This window comes from Cynara cardunculus (assembly GCF_001531365.2).
Source record: "Cynara cardunculus var. scolymus isolate 2C chromosome LG 1, CcrdV1, whole genome shotgun sequence".
NCBI lineage: Eukaryota > Viridiplantae > Streptophyta > Magnoliopsida > Asterales > Asteraceae > Cynara > Cynara cardunculus.
The window spans coordinates 19,668,124-19,680,352 of record NC_037528.1 but is presented as its reverse complement, the minus strand read 5'-3'; the positions used below and the strand labels follow the sequence as shown (position 1 = coordinate 19,680,352).

At 31.8% G+C, this 12,229-nt stretch overlaps 1 protein-coding gene across 1 annotated transcript; it reads left to right on the top strand.

Annotated features, from left to right (window-relative positions):
• Positions 1 to 352: 352 nt before the first annotated feature.
• Positions 353 to 8,372, top strand: LOC112512859 (glutathione S-transferase zeta class-like). The gene is made up of 10 exons (XM_025118997.1): positions 353 to 502; positions 1,576 to 1,620; positions 2,658 to 2,743; positions 3,134 to 3,205; positions 4,305 to 4,358; positions 4,448 to 4,523; positions 5,344 to 5,405; positions 6,424 to 6,483; positions 6,651 to 6,744; positions 7,881 to 8,372. The coding sequence occupies exons 1-10, from the start codon at positions 400 to 402 to the stop codon at positions 7,916 to 7,918; spliced, it is 690 nt and encodes a 229-aa protein (XP_024974765.1). The 5' UTR covers positions 353 to 399; the 3' UTR covers positions 7,919 to 8,372.
• Positions 8,373 to 12,229: the final 3,857 nt, after the last annotated feature.

Here is a 12,229-nt window from a genome sequence, read left to right as displayed (position 1 = left end):
TGGCACAATATTTTTTATTTTAATTAAAATAAATTTTATCAATAATATTTTTTAAAAATATAAGCATTTTTTTGTTAATGTAAGTATTTTTTTGGTTTAAAAAATATTTAGGGATTTAATCGTTCAAAATATAAAAGTTCATTGTTATTTTCGAATTTTTTAATTATTTTACCACATAAACCAATTTTATAGATCATAAAAATGTATCTAATAGGTTTTAAAAAGTTTAAAAAATTGTTTAACAAGTTTTAAAATATCTAAATAATTATTTATTTTGAAAAATTATCCACATACTTAAATCATTCCAGACAGTTGAAATATTATTTTTACATGAAAAATGAGAGTCATAATCAATTTTGGCGGGTTGACTTGGAATCATCGATCGGAGGGAGTACGAGTATGGAAGGAAGCAAAGCCGAAGAGGGAAATCAGACGATGAAGCTGTACTCCCACTGGATGAGCTCCTGCTCTCGTCGTGTTCGTCTTGCTCTTCACTTAAAAGGTTTCGCCTCTTTCTATACCTCATTAAATTCCATATATATATATATATATATATATATATATATATGGTTGGGTTCACGCGAGACCAAGAGTTTTTCGTGAGACTTGTAAAACCAATTTATGTTCATTGATCAACTTTATAAGCTAATGGTCTAAAGTTGCATGGTGGACAATTATGTGATTATTGAGAAGTCTCGTAGCTTTTATGAATGTTCAGATTGTTTGACTGTAGATCTAATCTAATGGTTGAGAATTGGTCTTACGGGTCTTACGAAAAACTATTGGTCTCACATAATCCAAAGTCTCTGTCTCTCTCTCTCTCTCTCTCTCTCTATATATATATATATGTATGTATGTATGGATTACTTAAATATAATTGATGACAAACTTAACCACCATCAGACACTCTAACACAGTAATATGTTAATAAGTATGAAAAATCGTGATTGAATCTTGTCGGTGATTTCTTTTCACCGACGGATTAGCGACGGATTTTAATTAATTATGTATTTAATTAAATTTTATTGTTAATCCGTCAGTAATTTAATCAAATTATTTTCTATTTTTTTGATTTAGAAAATCATCAACGAAATATATTTTATTTTTAACTAAAATAAATTTTATTAGTAATGTTTTTTAANATATATATATATATATATATATGTATGTATATGTAACTCGATCTGTTGAATGTTACTTCCGGTAGCAAAATTAACACCAGATGTAATCTACAAAGTTCGATGGATGATCAATTTTTACTTGAATTGTTTCGATATTTTCTGATGATAGAAGATACTCATGTAAACGATAAGGGTTTCTTCTCTTTATAAAATGTTGAAGGGATGATCACATAATTAACAAAAACTGGAGTCGATCCATCACAAAATGATCAATCTTTTTCCAAATTAGGATAAAACAACCACATATTTCGCAAAAACCACCATTTAAAACCCTTTCTTTAAGGGAGTAAACTATGAGTAATTCCTATACACAGTTATACACTTATGGTATATAAAAGGAAGTAACTATGAATAATTGATTTCAATATGTGTTTGTTTCTGGTATCATTTGCAGGGCTCAAATATGATTGCATAAATATAACCTCCGTCGGTGATCCAGGTGAGAATACAAATACTGCTTACATTTTGACACTTTGAAATTTGAATGGGCTAAATTTGATGTTGAGGTGCTGTAATTTTTTTTGAGGAAAATTGTTAACTACCTAAAATTAAATATCTGTTGGCTAAATCATAAATAGGTTTATAATGGTCACTTTTTGTGATTCAGAATATTTATCAAACAATTATTTTTTATTCTGCACTAAATCATACATAGCCTCTTAGAACATCTCCAATGGAGTGACTTAGAATCTAGTTTTTGCCTTTTTCTGGTCACATCATTGCCAACTCAGCAAATTAAGAACTACCATAAAACTCCACAATGGTAGTGTGTAGTGACTAAGAGCATTTCCAACAGATTCTCTAATATGGAGATTTTAGGCAAAATTTTGCTCGAACAGATTCTTCAAAACTTTTTTTCCAAAATGGAGAAAGAATGAAAGAGAGTTTGAAATTCTCCAAATTTGGAGAACTCTCAAAAAATGATTACCATGAGAGAAGCAATTTTTTATTATCACCAATAAGAAACCTTGATGTTAAATGTTTATAAGAGAGAAATAATATTTTGTTACATGTATAAAATATTTTAATAATATATTAATGTTGTAATCTCCAAAATAGTGAATCGGCTGGAGGTGAATGTAATATTTTTTTGGAGATTTTGAGTCACTATTTTGAAGAAATTTTGGAGAATCTGTTGGAGATGCTAATAAGAACCTTCTTTTGTGGGTTCCATGTATTATTTCATCATCAATAATATGGATATAAAAAACTAATAAAATGTCATTGCACACAAATTAAAGGTACAAGAACTCCATCTATATGGGTGACTTATAAAAACTCTCTCCAATGGAGGTTCTTATAAGTCGCTACACTTTTTGCTAATAAGATGCTTTTAATCATTCTAACTACTCAATAATTATGTACCAAATCATTCAACATCTACAACATATCCCCTTAGTTCTGCAAAGCGTAGAGCTCTATAATTTCTGGTGCAAAGAGAAAACTAAATTTCTTATATTGAGATTTGTAATACAGAACTTCTAAAGGTCAATCCTATGGGTTATGTCCCTGCGCTGGTGGATGACACTACTGTAATTTCAGATTCTTATGCCATCTTATTAGTGAGTCATTTATATTCATTTCTCCTTCAAAGCTCCCTTCTCATATAATTTATCACCGATGGTGCGAAATGGTGCTAGTCAATACTCTTTCCGTCCCAAAATAGATGTCCACAATGAAAAGGCACACAACTTTAGGAATGTGCAACTGTTACGCTTTTTAGTTAACTAAATGACAGTTTTACCCTTAATAATAGAGATATAAATTATCTCCATCTCATAAATAAGGGTAGAATGGGAAAGTAGACACTTTTGAAAATGGACACTTATTTTGGGATAAAATAAAATATAGAAATGTGGACCCTTATTTTGGGATAAAATAAAATATAGAAATGTGGACACTTATTTTCGCATCGAGGGATAATATTTTTATAAGATCTTTGTCAATTACAGTATCTGGACGAGAAATACCCTCAATATCCTTTGTTGCCACAAGATCTTTCGAGAAAAGCTATAAATTACCAGGTAAATAAGTTTCATTTTTTTTACTCATATGACCATGTATTAGGGAATGTTTGGTTAGAGGTATTAAGCAATAATTAATGGGGATGGAAATAAAAGAAGTTGTTTGGTTTTATATAAAATAATGGGCTCATCCCCCCGAAGCCCAAATTATCTATCTAGGTTAAACCGGGGGAATGAAAATTAACTCCCACTTTCCATTCCTTGTCATTTTCGGGCTGGGAAATGAAAAGTGGGAACGAAAATTAATTCCCATTTCCCATTCTTTGTCATTTTCATTTTCATTCCCATTTTTCATTTCTCAGCCTGAACCAAACAACCTCTTAATTCCACATCATCGAAGCAAGAAACATTGTGGGCTGATGTTCCCAATTCCTTAAACAAATTATGTTCCTAGCATCTACATAAAAGGGGGTAAGTGGATTGATTAAATTCTCGAAAAGAGAGGTTGAAGCAAATAATGTGTAGATGAGGAACTTCTTTTCCCGGAGAAGAAGCAATGACGGTATCTGGGGAATGACAACTCCCAGCAAAACCAAATAAACCCAATATATCCACTCAAAAGTAGGGTCTGAGAGGGGTAGGGTTTACACATACCTTACCTTAAGTCTTAACCACAAGGATCTATCAGTTGCTTTCGTAAAGACCCCCTACTTTTGCACAGAAGAAAGGGTGTGTTCAAGTAGGAAATAAGATAGGTAATACAACATGTAGAATAACGATTCAACGGTGTGCAAGCAGACAATGTAGTCAAGTAAAACATGTAATATAAGTAGAAAACTAATGTGCATAGCAACTTAAACATGTAGGTAAGACCAGTAAGAAAGACAAGCAAGGAAGTTAGGTCCTATCAGCACAACAACCTCCTCTCAGTACCCTTGTCACTGACTACCAGATCCTACAAAAAACACCCAATTTCTAAAAGTTTGATGGTTTATTTATTCAAAAATGGTTTAGAGATTTAATAATTCAAATAGAAAAGTTCATTAGGTTTTTCTGAACTTTTCCCTAACTTTGATATATGTAATGATCTCCTTTTTTTCGAAATATGCATTTTAGTCGTGTATTTCTGCTTCATTCACCGACTATTTGTATGTGCTAGGTTGCAAGTATTGTTTCATCCAGCATTCAGCCGCTTCAGAATACGTCATTAGTTGTGAGTAGAAACTTCTGGTGATTTCTGTTTTTTGGCATCTCATCATCTCATTCTTTTTTATCCAATTGACCATGCTTACATTTAAACAGAATTATATTGGGGAAATTGTTAGTCCTGATGAGAAGATTCCTTGGGCACAGTATCATATCAGGAAAGGGTTTGTAGGTAAGGATAATGCTGACATCATTATAATCGATCCATGTCTTGTTCTTATGCTGTTTGTGTTAGAAATCGGGGTTTTTTGATCATACAAAGACTGGATAAATCAATTGTATCACATATTGTTCGTTTTCCAAATACACTAGTTCGACCCTATTAGCCTTGGGTATCACGAACCGAGTATAGGGATAATCCAATGATAACTCTAATTACAAAGGCTGTAAAATGAGTTCCTTATATACACCTAAATTCCATGTTTTACATATTTATATGATAGATTGACAGTTTTATGATGGATAAGATTGAACCTGATCGATAACTGACTCAGAAGCTCCGAGTCGCCTTCTTAACTAGAAGCTTCTGATGCATACTTAGTCTCGAAGTTATCAAGTTTCAGAACCAACTCAAGAACCGATTCGAAACCCCTTTACGGCAATCTAAGGTGATGGAGCCAAAATTTGTGAGTGTGCACTCCGCACCTCGAACTTACTTTATGTTTGCCTTATCGATCCCAAGTAATTCACAATTACACCATTGATGAGACTAAAAGCACCAACAGTTTGAAGAGCCTTTTATCTTCTCACTTCATTTTTCTTGATACCTTCCCAAACAGGTAAACAATCTCCATACCTAGCGTTATCCTATTATATAAACCAAATCAAACGAACCTAGGAAATCCCATCTGGAGGTTGGGTCTGGGAGGGTAAAATGTACGCATACCTGACCTCTATTGTGATATATTATTGTATCCTAGTTGCACTACAAGAACAGTCCATTTTAAAGCAAGAAAACTGATAAAAGCCTAATTATGTGATCACTTCTGCAGCTCTCGAGAAGCTATTAACGAACTATGCTGGAAAATATGCTACTGGAGATGAAGTTTATCTGGTATGTTTATTCTTCACCGCTGCAATCTAAGGTGCTGCTGCATATAGTACCCGTGCAATATGACCGAGGCTTGAATTTTGTTATCTTCATGATTGCCGGAAGGCTAGGTTGTAACGGGATATGTGGTGGCCAAAAATCATAGGTCCTATAATAGACCTTAATAGGTCCTATGAACCAAATCAGTACCTAGAATCTAGATAGACCTTAAGGGCTTGAATTTTGTTATCTTCTTTGTCCTATAATAGACCTTAATAGGTTCTATGAACCAAATCAGTACCTAGATAGACATTAAGGGCTTGAATTTTGTTATCTTCTAGGTCCTATAATAGACCTTAATAGGGGGAAATGTACATAAATAGCCAAAGCTGATAGGTGGTTTCACTTTTTAGCCATTTTCTAACCCAAATTCACTTTTTAGCCAATCCTTATGCAGAAGGCTTACACATAAGGATTGGCTAAAAAGTGAATTTGGGTCAGAAAATGGTTAAAAAGTGAAAGCCTATTTGCTGATTGGCTATTTCTATCAATTTCCCCTTAATAGGTCCTATGAACCAAATCAGTACCTAGATAGATATTAAGGGTCGTTTGGTACAAAGGACACCTAGATAGACCTCAAGGGTGCATCTGCCGTTAGGTACATAGCACGGTACAAAAATTTGTCATCCCACGTTTGGTGCGACATCAGACTGATGCATGAAAGGACCTAAATGAGACAAAGATGCATGTTTTCTCCCCACCAAAATAAGTGAAATAAAAGTCATGTAGATTGGACAAGATTGATAAATTAGTAAACCACCCATGTCAAATTAATACCCTAAAACCTTCCACAATTCTTTCACCTGCCTATATCAGTCTGTTACCAAATCCACCCTAAAAGTTATGGAGGATGAGTCTATTAAACTTACATTTGAAATACATGCTGAAAGTGAATAGCCAGAAGTTCTCCAAAATCCCCAATTGATTGGATTTCTATGCAGTTATTTACGTTTGTTATATATATTTTATTGGTTGTTTGCAGGCCGACTTGTATCTAGCACCCCAACTTGATAATGCAATCAACCGATACAAGCTTGATATGGTAGTGCCTGCTCACAAGAGCTACTAATATGCGAAGTTTATACTTTTAGTTTTTATAAATTGCATTTGTCTATTGTTTCTGCTGGTTCCTTTACATTTTCATCGTGTTCAGTTTTCTGCATAACGTCATTATTCCAACCAGTAACATTTGTCTGTTAATTGGTGCAGACTGAGTTCCCTCTCCTAAGTAAATTGAACAAGGCTTACAGCGAATTGCCATCTTTCCAACAAATGCTGGCTGAAACACAAAATCTAGATGCAGGTCAAGTGAAGTAGTATATGCATATACATACATATATACATATTATATATATATATATATATAGAGGTTGGTTATTATACAACCCTTGACATTTGTGCAACCAATACAACCCAATCTCAACCGTCCATTTCATTTGATTAATATGTGATTTCATAGAAGTTTTGATTGTTTCCTAATATAAAGTATTGATCATAATTAATGAACCATATTCATCTTCCATAAATATTCAAATCATAATAAATGAACTCTCATCATTTCCATAAATATCTTAATTTATTGGGTTGCATTGGCTGTACAAATACTACGGGTTGTATTTGAAACAAACTCTATATATATATATATATATATATATATAGACGAGGGATCGTGTAAGAATAATAATTATGATGAGAATGGTGAGAATACTTCTGAATCGTTGGATGAGTCGACTTTTAATCTAACTTCATTTTCCTTCAACTACTTTCAGTACCTTCAACTACATTCATCTACCTTTATCTTCACTTTTAGTCACTTTCACGAACTCTTACATATGTTAATCACTTTCCATATGCATGAATTTGTTAATGTTTCCGTCATGATGATAAAAATAGGTAAACAATGGTAGTTAAAAGTAGATGAATGTATATGAAGCTTTTGTTCTCACCTTCTCACCATAACTAATTCTCACCAGAACCCAACCCCCCCCTCTCTCTCTCTCTCTCTCTTTCTCTCTCTCTCTCTCTCTCTCTCTCTATATATATATATATATATATAAACTCCATGAGATTGCATTTAAAAATCATATTTTTTAAAGTATATAATATTTATATATACCAAAGCCCAGATACAATCCTCCCTTTTTGTGATGTTTGAATCCTTGACCTCTAGGAGGTTGGGATTACCGGTTTATTGACCATTGATCCTTTGGCTTGAACATTGCCGGTTAGTTTATGAGCATAAAAATCATGTTAGCAAATGCAGGGTTCTGGTTACTGAAAACTATTCAAATTTATGGATCTTGGAACGAGTAAATCTATAGGCACGAAGACGATGGCTATTGTTTTGTCCATTCGAATTTAGTCATAGTTTCTTATTCAACTTTTTGTTCACACTTTAAAAGATTTCTGATCTGACATTCTATCAATCTTTTTATGCAGATAAGATATTCGGTTTGGTCAAGAAATTGGCGGCTTAAGACTCTTCATGTGAAGGGAAACCCACACTCGCACTTGAATAAAATCTAGGAGCTTAGGGCGTCCTCTGTCTCCTTAAATTATACGTGGTCATTGTTTACCTGTTAGCCCTATGGCTTCGACGATGCACGTTGGTAAAATATACTTTTGTTAGTTGTGAGTGTCCGGACCAACTTGTGAACACTTCGATTAATCTCATGGGGCGTGGTGGCCTTGGAGAGATTTGAACCGGTGACCTATAGGAGTCCCAAAGGCCCAAACTTTGTGTACTTGATGTATAATGATTATGAAACTCGAATATGTGTCAACTTGACTACAACCAACAAGGTCTTATAGCTTTGGTTCGGCTTTTGCTATGTTGCGCATTAGCCCGATGCGTTGTCTATGAAAGTATAAAAACTAATGTTACACGATGATGATGATGATGTTAATGTATGGATCGTCGATTATGAATTCATTGTCATTGCTACTTGCATGTGGAAAATAACAGTTACGAGTGTGTAGAATATCATATGATTCAATTAGAACCATGGTTCTAAATAACTCGTTATCGCCTTGTTATGGTGCATTATAACACGAAGACTTGGCTTAGTCACCACGTTAATCCATGTGGCTCCACTTTAAGGTTTGACTTGTGTCGTAACGTGTTATGATGTGTTATTTTGTACGGATGGTGTTTTTTTTATTATTTTTTTGAATGTATAACTCGAGGGATAAATGATAAATGTATACGACACCTGAGACTTAAATAAACATTAAAAGGAAACATAATAACTAAAATCCTAAATAAGTAAAAGGGTGTTTGAATGTGTTTCCAAAATGATAATTGTGAAGTTCAAAATCAGAATAAGATTATTAGCTGCAATGAAATAGTTAAAGACCTTGAGTTTGTTGTTCATTCTCACTAGTTTTAAGTCCCTTCTAAGCCATGAAGTGTTGCTTGACTGTTAACTTTACAACCATTAAAGTTACTCCAGTTGTGCGAAAACTGGTCAAGACGCCCACATTTTTTAAAAAGATACCGAAGTTAAAATTAATTCATCCTGAAAAATCAGTTTTACCTCAACAATTCTTTTCTGTTTCATCAAGATATGACTATTTTGACAAAAGAAAATAAGAATTCCAAATCCGAGTCAATATACAGATATATATTGGGGAAATTAATTAAAATGACCATTTTGACCGCATGGTTTTACTACTTTTAACTATGAAAGACTAAAATAGAAATGAATTCTAAGGGCAAAACACTACTTTTAACTATGAGAGCAAAACACTATTTCTATTATGAAGGACTAAAATAGACATGAATTATAATCATAGGGATGAAAAAATCAATAAATTTTAGATCATAAGGACGAAAAAGATACTAATGGATTCGAGCCCATAATCATGGGTTCTAATGCACGAGAACTTGTAGCACTTACCAATGAGGCCCTTCCTCTCCATTATTTCAAAAAGGTACTTTTGGAACACCAATAGGCGTTAAATGAAAGAAAAAAAATAATGAATTATAAATCATATGGAAGAAAATCATAATTTCAAAACAATAAGGACAGAGATAGAAATTTGTAACAAACCACAGGGACTAAAAATGTAATTTACTCTATATATCTAAAATAAAATTAATTACATTCAATATTTACTATGCCTTTTCTCGAATTTTAGAAGAAAAGGAAAAAACCAATAGAAAAATATTTTTTTTATTTATTAGAAGGGTCTCGTGTAATGCAGCGAGATAAATCTTTATTTTAATGTTTAATTTTTATTATTTGTCTCTATCAATATAATACGATTTTACATGGTTTTGAGAAATCGATGATGTTTTTATTTTTGAATGAAATATAAATTTGAAGATAGCATAAAAAAATTTAAAAACTAAAATTGATATTAGTATTAAATTAACTATTTAATAGTTCTCATTTTTTGATGTAACTTCTTTAATTCAATTTTTTATTATAATTTAATTTAGGTCTAATAACAAAGTAATTTATTTTTGGTTTAATAATATAATTTTTATTAAAGATAATAATTAAACATTCGGTTAGAAACTCAATGATTATCTTAATTATATTTTAGATTTCCTATATTTAAAATATATGTTTATCCTATATTTGATTATGTTTATCTGCAGTTAGTTACACGAATTTAAAAATAAAGCTTTAATAAGTTGTACTTACGCAAAGTCACTTATAAACTTGAATTTTAAGTAATATGTATCAATAAACAGTACTTCATGCATAAAAAATGATTTTTAAGAGTTTTTATCAAATGCTTTATAATATAGTATAGATATAGATATTCTCAGGAGGAAAGGAAAAGAAAGAAAATAATTTTGTGCGTTTTTAAACAACTGAAAAATTGAAAAGATGCCAGTTTTTCAAATTTACTGTTTAAAAATATATCCTTTAAAATAAAAAACTACATAGTTTTTTTGATTTAGTAGTAACTTTTTAAGGAGTTTTAATTTCTTTCCTGTTATTTCCTTCCATTTCTTTTGTTCCCCAAAAAAGTTTGGAAAACACGAGTTTTTTTTTATTACTTTCCATCCATTTCATTCATAATAAAGGTTTCGAGAATACAATGTTAATATTTTGTACATAATTTTGTTTTGAAAAACCATGCGATAATATTTGAAAACTTATTATTTTCGCAAAAATTCAATTTTAATTGGTTTTGTCTTTCCGTTGTACCATTTCATTATAATTAATTAAAATCGGAATGTGAATACATGATCTAGGTTGCAAACCCCTTAAAAAGTCTGTTTCAGCCCGCATAAATGAAGCAAGACGTACTGCTGCCCACCCTAGGAATAATAGAAGAGAGTTATCTCTCGCTGGCTTAAAAGTCGACGATTAGACATCTTTTAGCCTTTTCGTCTAGAATATCATAAATCCTAGGATTGGTTTAATTAATATTAAATACAATTCATAAAATATCATTTTTCCATTTAATTTTAAGGATTCTCATTGGGAGAAATAAGGAAGTGTTTGGTTAGAGGTATTAAGCAGTAATCAAAAAACTGTTTGATTTTCTATAATATAATGGGCTCATTCATCCAGAAGCCCAAAATTTTATTCATGGTTAAACTGGGGGAATGCAAATTCATTAAAATGCTGGATTAATGAAATATTTTATATTATAATCAATGTTGGATTTTATAAAATGAAAGAATCTGTTGGAGATGAATGTAATATCTTTAGAGATTTTGATCTTTTGTTCTCCATTTTAGAGAAATTTTAAGAAATCTGTTGGAGATGCTCTTAGAAAAGAGAAATTATATTTTATTTTTCTCGTCAATAAAAAATCTTGAAATTAAATGTTTAAGAGAAATAAATAACATTTTATTAATTGAATCAAATATTTTAATAATATAATTAATAGAGGTGTTCATGGTCCGATTTGAGCGGTTTAACTCGTCATACCACAAACCAAACCGTAATGATGGTTTATAAAATTCTCAAACCGAGTTTGACATCAAGTGTCCAGACCGGTCAAACCAGACCATGAAAAAGCGGTCTGGTCTGACCGGTTTAGGCGGTTTGGACCTTAATGATAAATAATTAAATTATATATATATATATATATATATATTTGGCGGTCGTTTTGGTTCAAACCGCCCAAAAAAGGTTATAGATCGTACCAGATCGCCCGGTTTTGCTATTTTTCAAACCAAACCAAACCGTCAGACCGTTTAAACCGCCAAAAACGGTCCGGTTTGACTTGATTCGGTTGGTTTGAACGGTCCAACGGTTTTTTTGAACACCCCTAATAATTAATATCATAATCTTTAGAATATAACAGCTCTTGGAGATTAAAGTAATTTTTCTTTGTAAATTTGGATTTTTAATTCTCTATTTTGAAAAATCTATCAGATTTGTTCTTGAAATTAAATATATAGAAGAAAAATAATATTTTATGAAATATTTAAATATTTTAATAATACTAGAGGAGTACTCGCGTAATGCAGCGAGACACATCTCGATTTTAATGTTCAATTTTATTACTTGTCTCTGTCGATGTTATTGTAACAATCCTCACATCTTAATACACATAATTCACATCATCATTCTCATAATACTAAAATAGTATTATTACAAAACATGAACTATCAAAATGTATTTTTTTAATACATATGCATAACAAGCTAATATCAACAATTTAGAGTTGTCCCTTGCCTTTATCTTTCAGAGCACGCTGTCCTGCAAAAYAGGTTAATCCAACATTTGAGCGTTAGACCAAAAGGTCTAGTGAGTGTATAATCTCATTCAACAATATACATTCCAAACAATCAGTTTAGAATCAAACCTGTTCTG

Coding starts and splice junctions, on each gene's coding strand:
- LOC112512859 (XM_025118997.1), top strand. CDS start 400: ATGGAAGGAAGCAAAGCCGAAGAGGGAAATCAGACGATGAAGCTGTAC. Junction 3,206..4,304: donor GAAAAGCTATAAATTACCAG/GTAAATAAGTTT, acceptor TGTATGTGCTAG/GTTGCAAGTATTGTTTCATC. Junction 5,406..6,423: donor CTGGAGATGAAGTTTATCTG/GTATGTTTATTC, acceptor GGTTGTTTGCAG/GCCGACTTGTATCTAGCACC.